Source organism: Bidens hawaiensis, unplaced genomic scaffold (assembly GCF_021521415.1).
Source record: "Bidens hawaiensis isolate Kalapana, Puna unplaced genomic scaffold, B.hawaiensis_p1.1 tig00020924_1, whole genome shotgun sequence".
Classification (NCBI taxonomy): domain Eukaryota; kingdom Viridiplantae; phylum Streptophyta; class Magnoliopsida; order Asterales; family Asteraceae; genus Bidens; species Bidens hawaiensis.
Window position 1 is genome coordinate 155399 of NW_027493233.1, and position 24426 is coordinate 179824.

The window sequence follows — 24426 nt, forward strand, 5'->3', positions numbered from 1 at the left end:
GGTGAATATACCCCTTTGGCAATACTGGCAAAACTTCGAACCGGCCCCTAGTGGCGTCATGGCATAATTATTGATCCGATTCTTACGTATGTGTATAAAATATTGTTTGGAAGTCTCCAAGACCGAATTTCTGTTCCGATGCATTGGTTCGACACATACTCAGTTTTTTCTCCGGCATGGTAAACATACCCATTTGGAAATAGTGGCAAAATTTTGAACGGGCCCCGAGGTGTCGTCAGGGCGTAATTATTGATCCAATTCTATCGTATGTTTATAAAATATTGTATGGAAGTCTCCAAGACCGAATTTCTGATCCGATTTAGTGGTTCGACCCATACTCTATTTTTTCTCCGGCTCGGTGAACGTATCCTTTGGCAATATTGGCAAAATTTCGAACAGACCCCAGGGTGGCGTTAGGGCATAATTATTGATCCGATTCTTTCGTATGTGTATAAAATATTGTTTGGAAAGACCGAATTTCTGATCCGATTCAGTGGTTCGACACATACTCAGTTTTTTATCTGGCACGGTGAATATACCCCTTTGGCAATATTGGCAAAATTTCGAACGGGCCCCGAGGTGGCGTCAGGGCGTAATTATTCATCCGATTCTATCGTATGTTTATAAAATATTGTATAGAAGTCTCCAAGACCGAATTTCTGATCCGATTCAGTGGTTCTACCCATACTCAGTTTTTTCTTCGTCTCGGTGAACATACCCCTTTGGCAATACTGGCAAAATTTCAAACGGGCCGCGGATTGGCGTTAGGGCATAATTATTGATTTTACTCTTTCGTATGTGTGTAAAATTTTGAATGGAAGTCTCCAAGACCGAATTTCTGATCCGATTCAGTGGTTTGATCCATACTCAGTTTTTTCTCCCGCTCGGTGAACATACCCCTTTGGCAATATTTGCAAAATTTCGAACGGGCCACGGGGAGGTGTCAACGCATAATTATTGACCTGATTCTTTCGTATGTTTATAAAATATTTTATGGAAGTATCCAAGACCGAATTTCTGATCCGATTCAGTGGTTCAACACATACTCAGTGTTTTCTCCGGCAGGTGAACATACCCCTTTGGCAATATTGGCAAAACATCGAACGGGCCCCGAGGTGACGTCAGGGCGTAATTATTGATCCGATTCTATCGTATGTTTATAAAATATTGTATGAAAGTCTCTAAGACCGAATTTCTGATCCGATTCAGTGGTTCGACCCATACTCAGTTTTTTCTCCGTCTCGGTGAACATACCCCTTTGGCAATACAGGCAAAATTTCAAACGCGCCGCGGGTTGGCGTCAGGGCATAATTATTCATCCGATTCTATCGTATGATTATAAAATCTTGTATGAAAGTCTCTTAGACCGAATTTCTGATTCGATTCAGTGGTTCGACCCATACTCAGTTTTTTCTCCGGCTCGGTGAACATACCCCTTTGGCAATACTAGCAAAATTTCGAACGGGCCCCGGGGTGACGTCAAGGCATAATTATTGAACCGATTCTTCGTATGTGTATAAAATATTGTATGGAAGTCTCAAAGACCGAATTTCTGATCCGATTCAGTGATTCTACACAAACTTAGTTTTTTTCTCTGGCACGGTGAACATACCCCTTTGGCAATACTAGCAAAATTTCGAACGGGCCCCGGGGTGACGTCAGGGCGTAATTATTCATCTGATTCTATCGTATGATTATAAAATATTGTATGAAAGTCTCTTAGACCGAATTTCTGATCCGATTCAGTGATTCTACACATACTCAGTTTTTTCTCCGGCACGGTGAACATACCCCTTTGGCAATACTAGCAAAATTTCGAACGGGCCCCGGGGTGACGTCAGGGCGTAATTATTCATCTGATTCTATCGTATGATTATAAAATATTGTATGAAAGTCTCTTAGACCGAATTTCTGATCCGATTCAGTGATTCTACACATACTCAGTTTTTTCTCCGGCACGGTGAACATACCCCTTTGGCAATACTAGCAAAATTTCGAATGGGCCCCGAGGTGGCGTCAGGGCGTAATTATTCATCCGATTCTATCGTATGATTATAAAATATTGTATGAAAGTCTCTTAGACCGAATTTCTGATTCGATTCAGTGGTTCGACCCATACTCAGTTTTTTCTCCGGCTCGGTGAATATACCCCTTTGGCAATACTAGCAAAATTTCGAACGGGCCCCGGGGTGACGTCAAGGCATAATTATTGAACCGATTCTTCGTATGTGTATAAAATATTGTATGGAAGTCTCAAAGACCGAATTTCTGATCCGATTCAGTGATTCGACACATACTCAGTTTTTTCTCCGGCACGGTGAACATACCCTTTTGGAAATACTAGCAAAATTTCGAATGGGCCCCGAGGTGGCGTCAGGGCGTAATTATTCATCCGATTCTATCGTATGATTATAAAATATTGTATGAAAGTCTCTTAGACCGAATTTCTGATTAGATTCAGTGGTTCGACCCATACTCAGTTTTTTCTCCGGCTCGATGAACATTCCACTTTGGCAATACTGACAAAAAATCGAACGGGCCCCGGGGTGGCGTCAGGGCGTAATTATTGATCCGATTCTATCGTATGTTTATAAAATATTGTATGGAAGTCTCCAAGACCGAATTTCTGATTCCATTCAGTGGTTCGACCCATACTCAGTTTTTTCTCCGGCTCGGTGAACATACCCTTTTGGCAATACTGGCAAAATTTCAAACTGGCCGCGGGTTGGCGTCACTGCATAATTATTGATCCGATTCTTTCGTATGTGTAAAAAATATTGAATGGAAGTTTCCAAGACCGAATTTCTGATCCGATTCAGTGGCTCGACCCATACTCAGTTTTTTCTCCGGCTCGGTGAACATACCCCTTTGGCAATACTGGCAAAATTTCGAACGGGCCATGGGGTGGCGTCTTGAAATAATTATTTATCCGATTATTTCATATGTGTATAAAATATTGTATGGAAGTCTCCAAGACCAAATTTCTGATCCGATTCAGTGGTTCGACGCATACTCAGTTTTTTCTCCGGCACGGTGAACATACCCTTTTGGCAATACTGGCAAAATTTCGAACGGGCCTCGAGGTGGCGTCAGGGCGTAATTATTGATCCGATTGTTTCGCAGGGTAATAAAATATTGTATGAAAGTATTCAAGACCGAATTTATGATCCGATTTAGTGGTTCGACCCATATTTAATTTTTCTCCGACTCGGTGAACACACTTTAATCATGATTATATTTCAAATTACCTATACCAAATTTAAATAAACATTTACTCTATCTAATTTTTTGGAAATAAATATTCATACATCACAACACACATATTATATATTATTAACATTTTGTGTGTATAACACGAATATGTTTTAAAATACAAATAAACACTAGATCAGGCGCAGTGTGCGGAGGAGGAGACAGCTAATGTTGTTTAAACCACTGAAAAAGTGAGTGCTTTCTGTGATGATAATCTCCAAAAAAACACATACAAAAAGTTGGCGAACCAGCTACAACCTGACTCAGCTGGTTCAAGCTAGGTGAGGGTTAGACTCTAGCCTTTGAACCAACACCATCCACACCCTTCCTTCAAATCTATGCAAGGTTATGACAAGAATGAAAGAAAAACAAATTGCTAGATACACAACATCAAACATTTTTACAAGTGCTATACTGCTATGCAATATCATATGTTTATTAGGCCATGCGTAGTGGGCTATACACATACTCAGTTTTTTCTCTGGCACGGTGAACATACCCCTTTGGCAATACTAGCAAAATTTCGAAGGGGCCCCGAGGTGGCGTCAGGGCGTAATTATTCATCCGATTCTATCGTATGATTATAAAATATTGTATGAAAGTCTCTTAGACCGAATTTCTGATTCGATTCAGTGGTTCGACCCATACTCAGTTTTTTCTCCGGCTCGGTGAATATAACCCTTTGGCAATACTAGCAAAATTTCGAACGGGCCCCGGGGTGACGTCAAGGCATAATTATTGAACCGATTCTTCGTATGTGTATAAAATATTGTATGGAAGTCTCAAAGACCGAATTTCTGATCCGATTCAGTGATTCGACACATACTCAGTTTTTTCTCCGGCACGGTGAACATACCCTTTTGGAAATACTAGCAAAATTTCGAATGGGCCCCGAGGTGGCGTCAGGGCGTAATTATTCATCCGATTCTATCGTATGATTATAAAATATTGTATGAAAGTCTCTTAGACCGAATTTCTGATTAGATTCAGTGGTTCGACCCATACTCAGTTTTTTCTCCGGCTCGATGAACATTCCACTTTGGCAATACTGACAAAAAATCGAACGGGCCCCGGGGTGGCGTCAGGGCGTAATTATTGATCCGATTCTATCGTATGTTTATAAAATATTGTATGGAAGTCTCCAAGACCGAATTTCTGATTCCATTCAGTGGTTCGACCCATACTCAGTTTTTTCTCCGGCTCGGTGAACATACCCTTTTGGCAATACTGGCAAAATTTCAAACTGGCCGCGGGTTGGCGTCACTGCATAATTATTGATCCGATTCTTTCGTATGTGTAAAAAATATTGAATGGAAGTTTCCAAGACCGAATTTCTGATCCGATTCAGTGGCTCGACCCATACTCAGTTTTTTCTCCGGCTCGGTGAACATACCCCTTTGGCAATACTGGCAAAATTTCGAACGGGCCATGGGGTGGCGTCTTGGAATAATTATTTATCCGATTATTTCATATGTGTATAAAATATTGTATGGAAGTCTCCAAGACCAAATTTCTGATCCGATTCAGTGGTTCGACGCATACTCAGTTTTTTCTCCGGCACGGTGAACATACCCTTTTGGCAATACTGGCAAAATTTCGAACGGGCCTCGAGGTGGCGTCAGGGCGTAATTATTGATCCGATTGTTTCGTAGGGTAATAAAATATTGTATGAAAGTATTCAAGACCGAATTTATGATCCGATTTAGTGGTTCGACCCATATTTAATTTTTATCCGACTCGGTGAACACACTTTAATCATGATTATATTTCAAATTACCTATACCAAATTTAAATAAACATTTACTCTATCTAATTTTTTGGAAATAAATATTCATACATCACAACACACATATTATATATTATTAACATTTTGTGTGTATAACACGAATATGTTTTAAAATACAAATAAACACTAGATCAGGCGCAGTGTGCGGAGGAGGAGACAGCTAATGTTGTTTAAACCACTGAAAAAGTGAGTGCTTTCTGTGATGATAATCTCCAAAAAAACACACACAAAAAGTTGGCGAACCAGCTACAACCTGACTCAGCTGGTTCAAGCTAGGTGAGGGTTAGACTCTAGCCTTTGAACCAACACCATCCACACCCTTCCTTCAAATCTATGCAAGGTTATGACAAGAATGAAAGAAAAACAAATTGCTAGATACACAACATCAAACATAAAAGCACCACAAGTGCTATACTGCTATGCAATATCATATGTTTATTAGGCCATGCGTAGTGGGCTATAAATATGGGTGACGAGGGTGAGAACACCGCCCCTGGGCGATAAGACGGGCGACGGGTTTTTGTCGCCGGCTAGGTTTGAGAAAATACTATTATTTTATTGTTGTGTGTGATATATATATGTATATGTATATAGGGGAGGGTTATTTTGAGAACCATTGTGAGTTTTAAGAACTTTAAGAACTCAATTTTGAACCACACATTTAATTAAATGATTTGAAATATGTGGCTGAGATTAAATTTAATTAAAAAATGAAGCAGGAGAGAGAATAAGTATTTTTGATAATTACACAAGTTTAAACGTTAGTTACACATGTGTAAAAAGTCGATTCGGTGTGTAAAAAAAATACCTTAATTTTTTGTACATCACTTACACTTACGTATTACACATGTGTAAAAAAATTCGGAAAAAAAAATTGTTATGTTGAGTTCTTTCGAGTTCTTAAAACTCAAAGTGGTTCTCAAAAGAAATCAATCCTATGTATATGTATATGTATATGTAAATGGAGCTACAAAACTATTACACCCATAAAACAAAAACCCACACTTTGCTGACTGGACATCACATGTCATAAAACGCTCCATTTTGTAGTCTATCAATTACACATAGCCTTTAATCTTTTAAAATATCATGTCTCGTAAAAGATTACGATTTCACCATTACCGAGGAAGTAACGGTTTCTCCATTAACACGTTTTAGGTTTTATAATTAAACTGTAATTATGAATAACGCTAACCAAATCATATATCAAGAGGTGTCCACGTGATGATGCGGTAAATAAAGGCACTGTTAACCATGTAACAAGTTAATATTTTTTTGAATAAAGAAAAAACTATATATAATAATAGTATACACTCAAATTAATGAGAAAATATCATTGTTTTTATATAGTTTATTGTGGCTTTTTAAATATTAATGTATTAAAAAATTACGTCTGTTTAACAATTGTGGGAGAACTTGGTTTACAAGTCAACAATATGGTTTAAAAAATTCAACCATATATTTTAAAAGTTGTAACTGATTAAAATCTTAAAATGATGTAATTACATTTTGATTTTTATTAATGTGTATTATAATATAGTATATTATTTTTATCATAAACAATCATTGTATAAGGAGAAACATAAGCTTATATTTATCGTCTTGATACCTTAATTTTATGATTTTAATTAAGGTTGACACGAAATGTAAGTTGATTTTGTGAAGTGAAGAATAAAGTTACAAGATACATGGACAAACAAATCATGTAACCATAAAAAAATGACCATGTATATATATCATGCATGTTTGACAGCACATAAAGTGTAATACGTTCGAAAAAACAAATGTTGTCCTTTGAGAATTGAGACGTATATATCAATGTGTATGCATATATCTATGAATGCACATGCTACATGTGCTATCGTGATAAGACTGAACTAGCAAATATCTATATATATATTGAGTTAAAAATGAAGCTGATTATGTAATGCACATTTATCAAGGTTTTACCTATGACGGGTTTTGCTTTCACTTCCTTTTTTTCTTTTAAATAATAATCGATATATAGACCCACATTGGCAAAGCAATGTAATTGACGTACGTATAGACGTGACCCTGACACTAGAAAATATACTTATAGATTGTGCATACGTAATATTTTGGCCACTTGTGAATCCATGAAGTTTTGTGTGAAGCTTGAAAACGAATATACATAATCTATTATGACAAACATGTATCGCAATATTTTTATTGTCTACTATACACGTCCCACACCCACATAATATATATCTATTTATTTTTTTTCAATCTAATATATACCCAGTCTTGTATCCAAATACCTGTCTTGGCTAGATATTCTAGGCAATCCTGCCGGTTTGGGGTTTTTTATACCGTTCCTCCTTGGAACCTTGCTAATTAAAGGGGTCATGCCTCTTGGTTCATTTGTGCATGAAGTAAGAAGAATCATAAACGAACGTGTAATCCACGTCTCTTAACTAGTATTGATAATTATTTTCAGTTCCCTTTATTTTAAGTAAATACAATTATACATATATAATCACGATGACACTAAAATCACCACCATTATATATCCGACCCATTTAATCTTGGTTTTACAAACACAAAACATACATGGCTAAACTAGCATGTATGCAATATATGAAGAAAGTTGGACTAAACAAATGGGCCTGACAAGAGAGTTAACTAGAGGTGGCTTTCAAGTTATTGAAATGGGGCATTATTGCAACTATATTGACCATTTATGTTCGTCCCTTAACCACTACTTTTCTTTCTTGTTACTTTTTTCGGGTCCCAATGTTTTTGTAGGGCAAAAATTCGGTATTCGACAGTAATCAAACTCGACATATATATATTCTGTAAACTTTTAGCATACCATAATATCAGGGACTTCTTTAACTAGTTCTTGTTAGTAAGTGTCTGTCGGCTTCAAGTTCCTGCTTCAACCGTCCTAACTGATTTAGATGCTCCAGACATGACTCACTTAGGCACACTATGAAAAGAAAACTCATCACTATGAGAAAATCTCATTGAATCATATTACGAACCTAAGACTTTATGATTAAAGCCTTAACCATCACTCTCATATCATTGGACCAAAAGGTCAGCTGCTCTACATAGTTAATAGTAATAGCAAATCTTACGTCGGTATCTAGAAAATCTTGCAGGTACACATGCAATGATGCAAGATGTATTGTAACTACGAATTATTGTTGCACATTATTAATTGCAATATTATATATACTCTCCTCTAGCAAGTTATTGAAAGAAAATCAACCACATCCTGGTACACCAATAATTCCTTATATATATAATGTCCTTATGAGCGGCAACGTATTACGTAATGTTCTTTATGCCTGAAATTTTTTATGTTCGAATATCAAGAGGGGTTTTTCGGTTCAGGCCGTTGAAATGTTTTTAGTAGATTTAGTCAGGTGTAACACCATAGGTAAATCCTACATCGACCGTGGACAAAAGATATACTTGGTTCATAAGTAAATGACTCGATTTTTAAATGACTAACACGTTTTAGGCTTAATGCTAGTGGACGAGGGAAAAACTCTTTAATAAAGCGTGCTCAGGTAAAAGTATAACTAGGATGGGTGACCTTCTATGAAGTCTCGACCTGGACAACCAAAACCAAATTCGTAAGCTCTTCATGGATAAATCGGATAATATTGATGGTACGAGGGGACGGATGTTACATGAGTTCATCAAACTTTTTGTTATGGAATTGAATCAGGTCATTGGGTTTTGATATATATCTAAGGTATTTTATTGATCGGTTCGTATTTGAAGAGTTTTTTTTTTTTTGAATTCATAAGTCAACTTCATTTTGTTGATCAACCATTTGTATTGCCTAACATTGAAAACCAATAATTTAACACTTAACAACTAAGCAATATACTAACAAAGTAACACTTGTTAAAAATCTCAAGATTTAATGTACTATTCAACTACGAACTCATTTAATCTACCTAGTACCTACCAATAAACTCTAATGTAAATAACCAAGTTAAGTGGTGTTTGGCAACATTTTTTCCAATGCCTTTCAGAGCTTTCTACCGTCCGCGCAACACTTTTTCCTATAAAGCTAATTGCAAACGTTTAAAGGACAACGGTAGATGATATTGCGCAATAAGCCAGCAAAGATAAGCCAGCATGGTGGTAAAATACAAAGATAAGCCAGCAATTAGTAGTTTGTAGACAATAAAAAATAATTACGTACATTATATAAAGTTAATTGCTTACGTTCAAAGAAGGACAACGGTAGATGATGTTGCGCAAATGATACTCAATTTTCTAGCTCTTGTTTCTTAAGGAAAAAACTAGGACAAACTACAGGAATATGATGGTGTTGTAGGTCTTGTCACATTCGGTGCAACATGCTATATCAAACACTATTTTGTGTGCATTTAAGTGATTTCAAGTATAGATGGTATATATTTGGCATTTTGTAAAGGATCAGTCTCTTCAAAATTGACCAATTTTCTAATGATGTCGTGAGTTTCGTGAACATCATATAGTCCGTATAAAAAAGTGGTTGTTGTCGTTTTTTCATGTCGATCCACCTAACTTAAAAACGGTTAATATAAATGCATCATACATCTACGAGTTGTGTAGCATGTCTTCATAGTTCATATCGTATCATATATACATATATTTTTTGAACTCGCGCCACTTATTATAAGTGACTTCTATTTTCATTCCTTTTTAACGTTAATCAACCTACTTATTAACATCCAAACCATAATGCCATTCGAAAAAAAAAGGAAAAAGATATGCAACCATTCCAGGACATTAGTTGATGTGATAATTACAAAAAACACAAATACAAAAAGTAAATAAATATATAAACATTTTATTTACATGCTAGCCTATTTATAATTATAAGCTCATTAACCAATTTAAAACCCAAACAACATTTAAAACATGTCAACTTAAACTAAACTAGTAGCAATTTGGAAGAGAAGGGCCGCTCAATTTGATATAAGAGTCCATTTTTTAGTAGTCGCGCTTTAAATCTGAACTCTCAAGGACCAACCCATAGCTAAAAATGCTCACATACACGTTCAATACGATATTAACCTATATCAGTTTAAGCTATACCGAATCCTCAAATTTTATGTCACGTACAAAATTTACACCTCTACATGTCACGTTCAAGACTAGTTTTTTTTTTAAGTCTTCGGACGGATTAAATTTGTTTCCACAATTATTAACAGAATACCAAGCTAGTAATTTACAAGCCTATATTACCCTAGTTCGTCCTTTTTGCTAATTCACCTTCAAGAGTTGCAAGTTTATTTGATGTCTCCGTCGCTATATTAGTAAAATTGCACGATCACGTGGATGTGTGGAGTATGTAGCACCAATAATTCAGGAAAACACTTGGCCATTTATTACTCTAGACAATGAAAATGACTCGGGGCCAATTACAAGATAAGCCCTTCCCCTTTTGACAACCTTTGTCTTTTCACAATTTTTTAAGGCTTTTATTACCATCCTTAATACGCGAGTGAGGCTTTTTAAAATGGAATTTCAATGGCTCATACTGATTTTAACGGTGCAGGCGGCAGACCATACTTACCCAGGAACGTCATCAAGAAGGAAAACCACCACTGTAGAAAAAGTCACTTGAGCCTGCGACCATAAAGATTCCTAGCCTTGACCATCACCACATGTCATTTGACCGGATTGTCTTTTCACAGTTTTAAACTAGGATTTCATATTTTCTCATTGCACCCCCCCCCCCCCCAACCAAAAAAAAAGTATTACATGTTATTGTTATGACTCAGTTTAGCCCGTGTGTGTGTTATCGTATCAATCATGTTTTTTTGCAAAAGAAAAACCTTATGATGTAGGTCCCTAGAATGAATTGGTAACGGGATGATCATGAGCTCTAAGGTTGTAGAATCCCCATTAGTTTTTGTTTACGAGAGTTATTAAGTATAGAACGAGTAGGAGACTATGGAATTACTCAAAAGCTTTATGTATTGATTATAACTCAGTAACTATCAATACATAAGCAAGACAAAACCATAGGAGGCGAAGAAACGAACAACATAAGCCCTAGGCCAAAGTAGTGTTTATATAACAAACAACTTCACATGTAGGCGAAGTTGGCTAACTTCGCCACTTGATATCTTCGCCCCAACTTTAACTTCGTCTCTGCCTAAAACACTAAACATAATTACCCACGTTGATTCCCAAGTTCTCACTATTTTAATTTTTATATAGTTTATGATTTTAACATCTGTAGCAAATAAAATACGATAACACAAATACAAATTACCCAACTTAAAAGAAAAAAAATAGTTGCGGGTATGTTCTGGTTAAACATATACGTATATTTCGGATAATCAGACCAGATATCACCTAGAACTATACCCATACCCAAACCACAAATCCTTTTTTTTTCTACTAAACTCATACCCTAATTCTCGTTCAATTATCGGTCCTAAATGTTTCAACTTTCATATTATATGTTCGGATATGTTTTTCACCCATAACCTTGGTCTTGTTACCCAAACCCGCCTCTTAAAGAGTTCAATATATATTGTAACATATTATTTGGCAACTAGTCTCATGCTAGTGGCCTTCTTTCTAGTGTACTTTCATCTAAAAACAATGAAACACGTGTACTCTGCTAATTTATTGTTCTTTTTTAAAGCTCTTGTTTTTAAATGTGAAAGAAATAATTGAAATGGACAAAAACTTCGCCCCCTAGTACGCTGTACAAGGTCCCACGATTATCAAAACAGAACAATAACAAAATCTTTTCTCCATATCATAGTCATCAAAATTTATATATTTTGTCAAAAAAATAAATTAATTTAATTGCTTTTTACTTTTACCATTAGTATTATGATCATTATTACTGGTTTTCATAGATCATAATTGAGATCTTAGACATCAAATGTTTGGTAGGTTACGGTTGGCCGGGTCTTCTGCCAGTTTTGTTGGATTTCTTACTTAGTGTACCGGTCTGCGGTGTCTGTCACATTCATTTTGCTTGAACTATATGATAATGTCCTGTCTAGTTTAATATTATATTCTGTTCACCCGTCTTTGGACCCTTCAACAGATAAGGCATTGTGTTGTTGATATTCGACCCTAGTACGATAACCATTTAATTGGATTTCTAAATTCATAAGTAATGAAGCGGGTACTTACTAACTTGACCTGAACCATTGAGTCTCGGGTTGCCGGATCATTTGAAGTTAGTCTTTGCAACTCATTTTACATGTATGTTGACGTTCATGCCAGTCTAGGAGTAATCCCAAAAGGCACCATGAATTTCAAGCCATACAGGCATATACCTAACACTCAACAACCACATATATCTGGTATTCCATTAATTTCACCCTTATCAAAACTATTGGTAGAGTATGAGAAACGTGAGATGTAATCTAATCATACATCTATTTTAAAGGATAAAAATGTCTTTTCAGGAAAACCCTCTCTAACATCATATGTGTATTGAATATTTTGTTTATTATTATGAGCCCACTAGCTTATTGTGGGCTCAAAACAATAAACCTAACATCGATCCAATAATATAGACCTAAAAATAATATTAGAAACACAGATTTTCACATGGAATATAAATAGAAGAAAACAAAACGAACTATAAATGCAATAAATAAAAAGTATTATACTAGGCTATAAGTAAGAGAAACATGGTGAAAAAAGTTATTAGATAAAATATCATAAAAGACAAGCATACGACCATAAACATATAGGAAAAATTAAGTTTCTAAGACAAGTTAAGTCAAAATTGTGCCATCACCTAATAATTCTTAACTTTAATCTCACATCTCTATAACTATAGAGAGACATACTTATTGATTTTGTCGTGAAATACTGAATTTTGGAGTGTTTGATGGTCAAAGAATTCTCTTTGATTTAATTCATGGAATAGGAAAAATAAAACCCAAAAATCTCTCCAGCGTGTGGTTCGTCGAATCAATTCGTTGCTTGTGAGAAAGAGAGAGAGATATGCAAGCAAGGATGACTTGACAGGAAGTGAGAAGGTGAAAATGCTTCTCTATGGCATGGAAATGGCAAGGCTTGAGAGGGAAGACCATGCGTAATAGTGATTATAGAGGCGAATAAAGCTCCTAGAGTCCACGCGCCTTCCCCATGGGCATTATAGGGGCATGAAGGGGCATAAGCATTTCTACAATAACGTCATATATGGCTATAAGTCATGACGATTGAAGGGAATTAAGGGTTTTATTCGTTACACGTGTTTTTGAATAAAAACACTTATAAAATAAAGATGATGTAGCTATAAATATCCTTTAAAAGAGATTAACCATTATGTATGGTTTTATGGGCTTTTTGGTAGTCTTTTAACAGTCATCAAAAGACTACATCTTAATGGCTCATAGCTTCTTAATGGTTAAGAGGTAGTCTCTTAACTATTCAGACTTAAGTTTACATTTAACCATTAAGATGTTATGAGCCATTAAGATGTAGCCTTTTAATGACTTTTAAGAGACTACCAAACAGAACTGGAATAAAGGAAAATGGATTTAAGGTAAATCACTTGTGCTAGCTTATTCTTACACAAAGTATAATAGACATACTCAAAATATATTATGATGTCTTAAATATATGGCTCGGACCAATTGAGTTTGTGCCGATTTGGTTGCATGGATCAGGGCCCGCATGCACTATCTGAAACCTACACCTTTTGCTATAATGCCTTTGCCCCTTAGCTCCTTGGATCCTATCCCAATTCCCTCTTTCTTATTTCCCTATTCTCTCTCCCTCAAATATACTGCATATAATCTATCTTTATATGTTTCTTCATCTATAAATAGAAACAACTTAAAACAAACAAACACCATAGTGATCACCCAACTTCAACAATATCTACACACATAGATTTGAAGTTTTTGTTAATTTGTTGAGAGAGATGTCAAACAGCAGCTGCATAGATGTAACAGCAACATCTGAGCAACTGTGTTACATCCCTTGTAACTTTTGCAATATTGTTCTAGCGGTGCATACTCTTTATTTATGAAATTATCTTTGTTTTTTCTTGTGTGATTTGTGTGTGTAGCTTGAGAAGGTTGGAAAGAAGAATATGAGTTGATAATTAATAACATATGTGTTATTGCTTGAGATCAGATTAGTTTTGTGTACATAATATTGAAAAACAAGATTTGGTCCATTGAAATCAAGTTTCTTTTTCACTTTGGATGCACACAAACTCATACAGTCAAGTCTCCATCCTTTGAGGCTTTCCTTTTCTCATTTCTTCTTCAGTTTGCAGTCAAAAGAAAAAGTCCTTCAAATATATGAACTCTCTCTCTCTCTCTCACTCTCACACACACACACAGAACTAAGGACGGTGCAACTTATTGTCTGTTTACCTGTCAATTTATTGTAATCGTTTAAATTGGAAATGAAAAACATGCTAGTTTATTCTTGTGGAGATCATCCATCATCAAATTCAGTTGATTTAGCTTTTGACCAAATTAAAAGAGCCATTTTAGTTCCCCCTAAATATCATTTCATGTGAGTACACACTTCCAAAAAGATTTGAGTTTTTTTCTGGCTCATAACCAAGATTATACACATGTTCAAGTAACAATTAAGATCCTTGTAAAGATTCTTCCTTTGTTGGTTCAACCTAGCATTACTTTGGTTTCTTGGTTCTTCTTAATCTTATGTTTTGATCTTTATGTGTTTACAAGAGTAATTATGGTTACACAAGGAAAATATTGCTTAAAATTCATTATTCTAGGGTTCTTGATAATATTTAATGTTGTATTTTGGAACCCTAAAGATCTTGTAATTTTAGGCTTGATGACAAAATTGAGTGACCAATTTATGTTCTTGATTGAGTTTCTGAAATGGGTTTACTTGATTTGGAGGTAATAATTAATGTTTGGTTAAAATGCAGGTGAGTGTACCATGCAGCAGCTTGTTTGACATGGTGACAGTAAGATGTGGACACTGCACCAATCTGTGGTCTGTGAATATGGGCATGGCTGCTGCCTTTCACCAGTCTCTCTCAAATCCCAACTCAACCTCCACAAATTCTACTTCTCATCAGCATACACAGGTGATCTTAATTAATATATTATTTATATTTATTATTTTTATTTTTGATTTTATCATAACCCTAGTTAATTAATTTTAGCTTTCTTTTTCAAGAAATGTTAATTTCAATTTTCAAATTCAAACTTGACAACCATGTTAGTAATTAAAGTGTCCTTTTTTAAATTTAATGATTATAAAAATGGAAGTTTATTAATAGATCTGTCTTTCTATAAATAATACATATATAATTCTTTAAAAGCTAATCAAAAGTTAAGATAAAAATGCAAGTAAAACCATATTTTCATCAAAATTTCTTAAAAGTGTGTGATTTATGTAAAAATGCAAGTAAAACTATATTTTTCATCATATATTCTTAAAAGAGTGTTATGGGTAAGTCAGAAGTCAGACATTTAACGTTAAAATCAGTATGTGAGCTCACTCGAGTATACGATGTTAAAAAAATATTAAGAAAATAGAGTGTGATTTCTTTAGAAACAAAATTTTATAAAAAAATCATGTGTAAGAAAGGTAATTTTTCAGTTCAATGCAATTAATATACTAATATGGTTGTTTAATATTTTCTGCTATAAAAGTATAAACTGAAATATTAACTATTTGACTAGTGCCTTTCAAAACTCAAATGCAGATTGGTAAATGCAATTTAACCTGACTAGGGTTAGCTTTCAACTTTTTCAGAATTTATATCACTACATTTTGCTACTTTTTGAGTAATTTATCAGCAGATCTACATACTCTAGGTCATACATAGGATAATTTAAAGACTTTGCTGTTACATCATAGATAGATTCAAGCTGTTTTTCATAGGGTTTATTTTTGCGGCCAACATCTGTATAAAATGCGTCAGGGATTCTCTCTCTTTCTTTCTTTCTTTTTAGTTTTATATTTATTTTCCTTAGTTCATTATATTATAGATTTATAGGTAACACTTTTCTTTTGCATATAATTTGCTTCTTAATCTGATTAAAATAACAAGTTAATTAAAAAAGTTTTAATATGGGAAAAATTCCCAAAACGTCATCCAAAAGAGTCCCCAAAATCTCGAATTCTCATAATGTCCTCGTCAAACATGCCTTCACGCTGTGTTTAGTAGTTTTCCCGACGTGTTTGAACTCCCAATTCATCATAGCACGCCAACTGAAAACAAACGATGTGTTAGAATTTGGTGCGCTATGCCGTTAGGACATATGTATTAGGTGCTTAAACACGTTGTCAAGATGTATTTGATGTGCAAACAAATCAATTTCAAAATATTTCTCAAACATGCTTCAAGACGCATTTGGTACGCAAATACGTTGTCAAGACGTATTTGGTACGTAAACACGCCGTCAAAGGCGTATTTTGTACAAAAAATACGTCAATTCTCGGATATCCAACTTTAAAATGGATATTTTGGAAATTTTCCTTTTTATTTTTATTTTTGTTCTTTCAAGTTTTTTTAACCAAGATTTTGTCGGTTTCTTCTGCAATTCCTCACTGAGATTAAAAAAGTGGTAGATATGTTTGGGACATAATGACAGAAAATGTCATTCAATTCTGTTGTGTGTTTTTTTTGTTTTAACTTTTACCTTTGCTTCCAACTGATTCAGTCACTTCAATCTTTTTAGTTCAGTTTCTTTTCACAAACATCGTTTCAAACAGTAACATCTAAAGTAATAACAAGACTATATTTAACCTGGAGAGTTGGTTGTTGGATCTTGTCTTTTGTTCGGTTTTTAAGGTGTTACATCATTTATTAATTAATAAATTTCATTTTTAGTTAAATAATAAATTTAAATAGTATTTATATCACATCAAGGTCTTGTGACTTTTGTGTCAAATATTTAATGTAGTCTTGCATTCTAAGCCAAGGATTAACTTATTTTTTAAACAAATTTTCATTAAACACTAACGAGACGCTACGAAAAACAAACAACAAACAAAAACTAAAAATAATAAACAAAAATTTGCATGATCATGCCATGAAATACTAATCAAAGGAGGGTGGTTTTTGATCCAAAGGTAACCTTAAAACTAAATAGACCAATGTATAGGACGTACATTTCATGAAACTTTAAGACAAAGTGGTAATATGTAGCGATTAGGCGCGTTATGTAACGACAAGTACAATTACAAAGGGGATTTCAAGGGTTTGTTGCAAATCAGTATTTTTCATGTGGGAATTTATGTAAAGATCAACTTATTATATTTGCCTTAATTAAGTAAACATAATACAATTGTGAAAGAATTCATTTGCATTATATTTAGTCATAATTATGCAATTCTTGATATTTCAGAAGGCTCCAACCCACACTTCAAATTATAGGGTTGATTTGGGTTCCTCATCAAAGTACCACAACAGGATGCCAATGAGGCCATCTCCGCTTTCCATCATCGCTGATCAAAAGATCAACCGCCGTAAGTTTATTCAGTTTAGATAAAAACGCAACACTCAATTGTAACGGTCCTTATTTACAAATTTTTTTTTAAGCTCCGGAAAAGAGGCAACGAGTTCCTTCTGCTTACAACCAGTTCATAAAGTAAGAACACTACTCAATACCTCTCAATTGTTTTAGTTAATAAGGCAAATAAATTTTATTTCTAGTTTTTAATTACCCTAAAGTTTGAACAGGTTTAATAATTTATCTTTATTTTTTCCATGATTTGCCCAACAAATTAAATGAAAAATATGATCATTTGTAGAGAGGAGATTCAGAGGATTAAAGCAAATAATCCAGATATCAGTCATAGGGAAGCTTTTAGTACTGCTGCAAAAAATGTAAGTGCACATGATAGCATATGTGTGTAAAGAGGATTAAAGCATGTATATCTTTTGAGTTATTAATTTGACATGTAAATTAATCTCTTGCAATATAGTGGGCACATTTCCCTCACATTCATTTTGGATTGATGTTGGAAGCAAATAATCACCAAACAAAACTTGATGAGGTATGCAATTCATGCTTAGTTTTTTTCAGTTTAATTTAGTTATTTGATATCATGTTAACTTTGTAGAAGTAATTCAAAAGATTATACTTTTTGTGCATTTCTTATGTCTACACAATAATTTTTCTTTTTTCTTATGTATATATTCAAGTAAAATTAACACATGATGAATATAGTGTTTGTTAACAACTGAAATTTTGAAAAAAAAAATATGATTTAATCATCTCTCTCAACCCTTTCTTTAATTATTATCTCCTCTACGTACATGCATGTGTAAATGTCATATTTTTCAAAAATAAAACTCAAACATATTACTAAGCGGGTTAAAATGGTTCTTGCAGTTCTAAACTTTATGTATGTACGCGCACATGTGTGTAAAAGCTTGTTGATTTTGTATGCAGGTGAATTATGTGCAAGGATCTGAGAAGCGACTAAGATCGAGGGCTCCATTCAAGAAATGATTAAAGAAGAAAATCAAAGCAAACCACTTATATATTTATATTTTGAGGAGAGCCTTGGCTTTACAATATGCTTTTAAGGACATAAATTTATATTTGAAGATTTGCAAATTGTATTTTACAATCACGAGTGATGTTATTTGTGTATTATTGTTTGTTGAACAAATTGTAAGCTAGTTTGGCTTATCTTTTAATAAGCTCCCCAAAAAATTGTCAATTTGCTGTGTGTATGTAAATGGCTTCCGAAGATAATCATAGTGAGTAATAATAACAAGCATCTGTCCGTACAGTACTAGAAAATAGCTCATTTTTCAACAAAAAAATTCCTGCAAAATTCTTCCAACAAATTTCATATGAATTTCTAACAAGAAAAAAAAAACAAATAGAAAGAAAGCCTTGATTTTGCTTCATTAGTGCAACAAAATAGTAAAAATACGATTTTTCGTTTGAAAATTGCTAGTAACTCTCCAACAAAAATACATTTATCAATTATATATGTTTATTATGTTGGAAACTGTTGAAGGACATTATAAATATAATTGCTTGTGTAATTCAAAGTATTAACTTTGCAACAACATACTTTTGTAGGATATTTTACAGGTTCAGCTGATGAAAATGATTTTTTCAAAAAGTGTTTTTACCACGCAACTTTTTTATAGGAAAATTGTTGGAAAACAGGGTTTCCATCGAAAACCACACGTACCCTGAAGAATTGACTCATTTTCTAGTAGTGATACATATAGACACTTGTGTGGGTGAGACATAGAACAACATATTGATCAGGAAACCGTGCATTCGACATTGATACAACTAAGTTAATAACGAAAGTGATTTAATTTCCGTACTGCAGGACTATGTTAATACGTACCGAATTGAAGTCTATGTTGATGAGTTAAATGCGGGTACATCCAGAAATCACATGGTTTACTAAGTGTTGGAAACAAATGCAATTGAAATGAGTGGCCGACAATACCAAATCGACCAACTTAAATGCGAAAAATAAATAAATAGAAAAGAAGATGCAAATTTATTGTGTACTTGAGACATAAAGCCAAAAGGTACTAGTCTATTTTGAATTTTGAAAGTAGAAATAGAAGTTGTAAGATTGAAAAGAATTAATGTATTGCTATAATCATATATCAGTTGTCAACTTCTTGGGAGGTTTTCCCAAGAGTACTTGCCTAGAGAGTCATGTTAAATGGCCTAGCTATATTTAGTAAGTGAAGCCATAGCCATTGATTCTTGATCTTAATCATTCATTAAAGGATTCACTCAATCCAAGGCTAGCCATTGATTCTTGATCTTAAACAAAACGTGGATTGTAGTAGTCCAAGGAAAACCCGTCAAGATATTCTACCCTTTAACGCTAATGGAATACCGATCCAGGTTTTCACGTTTTGTTTTCACCCGATAAACTCGCTCATGCAAGACTCGTCTTAGTAGACAATGTTTCCACCCCTTATAAGGAATGTTCATTCTACTATCAACCGATGTAGGACCAACATCCCCCCCCCCCCCTCCTTCCTCCCTATGGGGTGGGGGGGGGGCAGCATTCCCGCTAGCACAACAACTCTAATGTTATTTGTAGCAGTCCAAGTAAACCCGCCAAAATATTGTACGCTTTGCCTACAATGGATTGACCATCTAGAAATTCATGGTTTTGTTTTCACTTGACAAATTGCTCGCCCAGGTAAAACACGTCTTGGTAGAGAAGGTTTTCATCTTCTTACAATGAAGCTTTTGTTAACCTCTCAACCGACACGGGACTTCCAACCCCATTAAATAAGGGATGTGTTATTCATACACCCTTTTATAGGGTGTACATAAAAGATAAAATGTGTGTTAAAAGGGTGTATGAATATTAAAAAAGGGTGTGTGAATAACCATTGCCTTAAATAATGAGAGCTTAGCATTGATTACATACAATTATATGTACAACAATATTATTATGTTAAGGTAACCTATAAAACCTATACTTGTACATATGTATATAAAAAAGGTTTTTGTGTCGAAATGCACATAACTTAGATCATAGGAAAAAGAGAACCCTTTTTGGTTTGGACCACATATATACTTGGTAATCTTTCGTAACTCATGATTCTTCATCCACCACACCACGTACTTTTGCAGTCTATACCATCAATGGCTTCAAGCTTTCATTTTTATCATAAAAGTTTTTTAAGTGGTAGATGAATGTGCATATCGCCATCTCATTTGCCTTTCCAATCTACTCTTAGGTGGAAAAGACCATGACTGAGATAAACATGCATCTCACTTTTGCCATAATTAGGGCTTTAACTAATTACACGTAATCATAAAGATTATTTCAATGAAAATAATTGGAAACAATTTCAATGTAGAAATAGGACTTTTACCGACTAACTTATCTATCGCAAATCCGTCGGTATAAGTTATCAGCAAAGAGATTCCGTCCTTGATAGTCCACATGAAATACATAACGACTTCACAACAGTGATAATGTAGTTTTCTTGTAGTATTCACATTGCTCTCAGGACCACTGTGATCGCCCTCGCGCCAACCCAACTCACAACCATAATACGGACTAGCAAAGCGGTGTGCCGTTATCATAGGTCCGACCTGATTGTACACCTGTTTGTCCATCACATATAGTCTTATCAATCACGCTAGCTTTGTTTTGTTTTTTTTGTTTTTTTAACGGCAAATTTATTTTTGCCTAGAATCGCCACCTTTATTTTAAAAAGGTTGACACTTGACAATATCCCACTAAATCACTAAATCATAGATCACTCAGCTACTTATATGGTTAATTTTAAAATACAAAAGTATTAAATTTAAAATTTTTAAAAAGTCAATGGAGTTATTTAATACCTATTGGGTAGATTTAGAAGTAGCCTTGACTTTATTGATGTGGTATAGAAGGAACGGCTGAACCAGAATCTGAAATGTCACTTCATGTCTTCATTTTCATTCATTTCCTTTCATGTCCCTTCAAACCAAACCGTACATTTATTTTATTAGTTTATAGAAAAGAAAACCACCAAAAATCTATTGAATTAAGACATAGTAGCTCATAGTCAATCTTTTTATGTGTTTAGGATCCAAGACACAAAGAGTGGGCTATATATATAATGGAAATGGATTAACGCCCAGTCGCTCATTGTCAACTCATCTTATTTGCGTGTTGAGCACCGTCTCAATAGGGCATTTTGGATGATGAGTGCATGAACATATGATTAAACCGAAGACTGGTTTAAAGAACATTTGATTTTGGTGTGGGTGGAACACGGAAGGTAGATATTGCCCTCCTCTCTAAATTGTGGTGGAAGTTTAAATCGGACCCTTTGCAATTATGGGCTTAGTCGTTAACGCTACTCATGGTTCACCTCGTTGATCAAAAACCATCCCACTAAAAAAAAGTTTTCTAGGGGTTTGGAAAAACATTGCTAGCATGGAAAAAAGGAGTTGTTCAATTAGAAGATTAATAATCACAATAATCTTTTGGTGGAAGTTGAGACAAGCCGAAATGTTTCATTTTCGATTAATAATTGGGTTGGTGGTACTCCGCTATGTGACTGGTTCGCAAAATCCTTTGAACTTGAAATAAAAAAACATAAAGCTAAAATACGTGATAACTATAGCAAGGTTGGCTCGGTGGTTCAATGGTCTTGGAAGTGGAAAAAGAATCCTAGAACGAATCAAGAATAGCGTGAAATAGGGCACCTAATGGCTGAAATCGGGAAGTACAACATCAGTAATGTCGACTGGTGAAATGGTTGTGGAATACGAACGAAATGATTGAAGAATTCAGTTGTAAATTGGTGAGAATTGTTATGGGGGTGGGGATCGATGGCGATCAAATTGGGTGGATGTTTCCTTGGAATAGTTGGGCACCAGTTAAAGTAAACTATTTCTCTTTACGTACCGAATTGGATAAAAATATGTATAAGTCTTATACAATTCTTGGATATCATATATAAACACCATGTATAATTCTTATAAATCAAAGGGTAGTCAAAATTACCGTACTCAAAATACCATTAATAGGCTTAAAGTTGTTTGGAATCATGTATAACTCATACAATTCTTGGCTATCTCTAAATACCTTTTAACGAATAAAAATATAAAGTTCAATTATTGTGTACATTATTTAGAAACCTTATGATTGATGTTTGTCTTAAAAGACAAACACCATGTCATCAAAGAATTTCCTCCCTTTCATAAACACCAAACAATGTTGAATGTTGGGTCCCAAATAGATGTAAAATGTCCCATCCATCAACTTGGATACTTGGATGGCTCTTAAGCTTTGTCAAACATGGATAAATTCCCACAAGTTCCAAGTGTCTCGAACTCGATTAGTGGAGAACATTTCGAACAACAATAATATATATAACGTATAATTCTTATGGAATCGTGTTCTTATGACGGATTCCCAAAGAAAAAACACGAAAGTAGATATTTTCTTTGAAGTGTTCTATACTTCTATGGTAACATTAGGACAGTTTCATGTGAAACATGTGAAATCTTTGGTCGTGTATCATTTTGACTCATGCATCTACATGTACTCGATCGACCAAACCTCGATATATGTTCATTGTCAACATGAACAATAATACGCAAGTAAATCTTTACGTGATAAGGTGTTGTTCATCACATTATTATTTGTATTATTGATGGGAAAAAAGTGTGATGCACAAATAAAAGAAGACAACAATAATACCAATATTATTCTTTATTAGTATTAGTGTCCAATAAAAATAGAAATGGGGCGTAGCCAAGCGGTAAGACAACGGGTTTTGGTCCCGCTATTCGGAGGTTCGAATCCTTCCGTCAACCATTCCAATATAAAGGATTAGTCAATCAAATAATAGATAATAAATGGGTCGGCTTGAAAATAAATGAATTGCTACTTGTAGAATATTATTCTCGTCAGACTTAAACCTAAAAAAAAAAAAAAGAAAAGAAAAACGAATAAGAATAAGGGTTCGACCCATTTTGCTCCCTTTCGGCGAAGTAAATTAACCTAAGGTTAAGATAAATAAGAGTTTGATCCGGATTTTTCTTCCATTTAGGTGTCATAGACCGAGAGGGATATTTTCATTCCTTGTCTACTCTTTTCTTTAACAGTATTTTCCGTACCACAGCCATTAGAAATAGAGAATCTATTAGAGAATCCATATCAAAGAAAGGTCTAACTGTTGGAATAGTTGTATCCATTGATATTTGATCTATTGTGGTTAGTAAGATCGGTTTGAAGTGAATAACCTGGGTTTGTGATAATTTGAAAAATACATATTTTTGTGACAAGTAAGATAAATCAAAAAAAATATGTGACTTCCCCTTACTATTTCTAAGATTATCAAAAGCCTTTTTAATATTGATAGTCGAAATAAAGTCCATTTTATTTTTTTTTTCTTTTCTTGATTTGTTTCGTTATTGTCAATGTATTTCTTAATAATTTTTTTTGTTGATGGCGAAGGAAGGCTGGAATGCCAACAGGCGTCTATTATTGAATTCACCCGACCCGACAGTACCCGTTTGGGGAACGTCCAGTGCTAAAGTCACTGAATGGGTAAGTCGCCAATCCCTAAAACGGACTATTGGGTTACGGGCGGTCATTTTACTAGAGGTTTATAATCTACCCTTGTGTGATTCCTGTTGAAGCATATACTCGAGGGGTGGGTGCAGGGCGGACGATTTGAAATTTGAAAGCAGACTCCCCATTCATTAGATAGAGAAGATGACCAAGATTTCGTGATCCGCTGTCGAACTTATTCCAAGAGAGCTCGGATCGAATCGGTATTGCTATCCGAGCTCTCTTATTGAATTGCTCATTGAATTAGCATTCTCTCGTCTCCCAGGCAGATTTGACAAATACATATCACTTTATATAAAATACAAAGTCCCACTGAGTAGACTATTAGAAGGACTTGACAAAGATGGATCACTTGATAGAAAATCCCACTCCTATAGTCTTGAGTATTGGTA

The 24426-nt window shown here is 34.6% G+C and overlaps 1 protein-coding gene across 1 annotated transcript; it reads left to right on the plus strand.

The window, feature by feature from the left end:
* Positions 1-13749: 13749 nt before the first annotated feature.
* LOC143562288 (axial regulator YABBY 5-like) lies at positions 13750-18671 on the plus strand. The gene is made up of 7 exons (XM_077050130.1): positions 13750-14009; positions 14916-15077; positions 17350-17470; positions 17544-17592; positions 17756-17831; positions 17930-18001; positions 18400-18671. Exons 1-7 carry the CDS (start codon positions 13923-13925, stop codon positions 18457-18459), a joined length of 627 nt encoding a protein of 208 aa, XP_076906245.1. The 5' UTR covers positions 13750-13922; the 3' UTR covers positions 18460-18671.
* The last annotated feature ends 5755 nt before the right edge of the window (positions 18672-24426 follow it).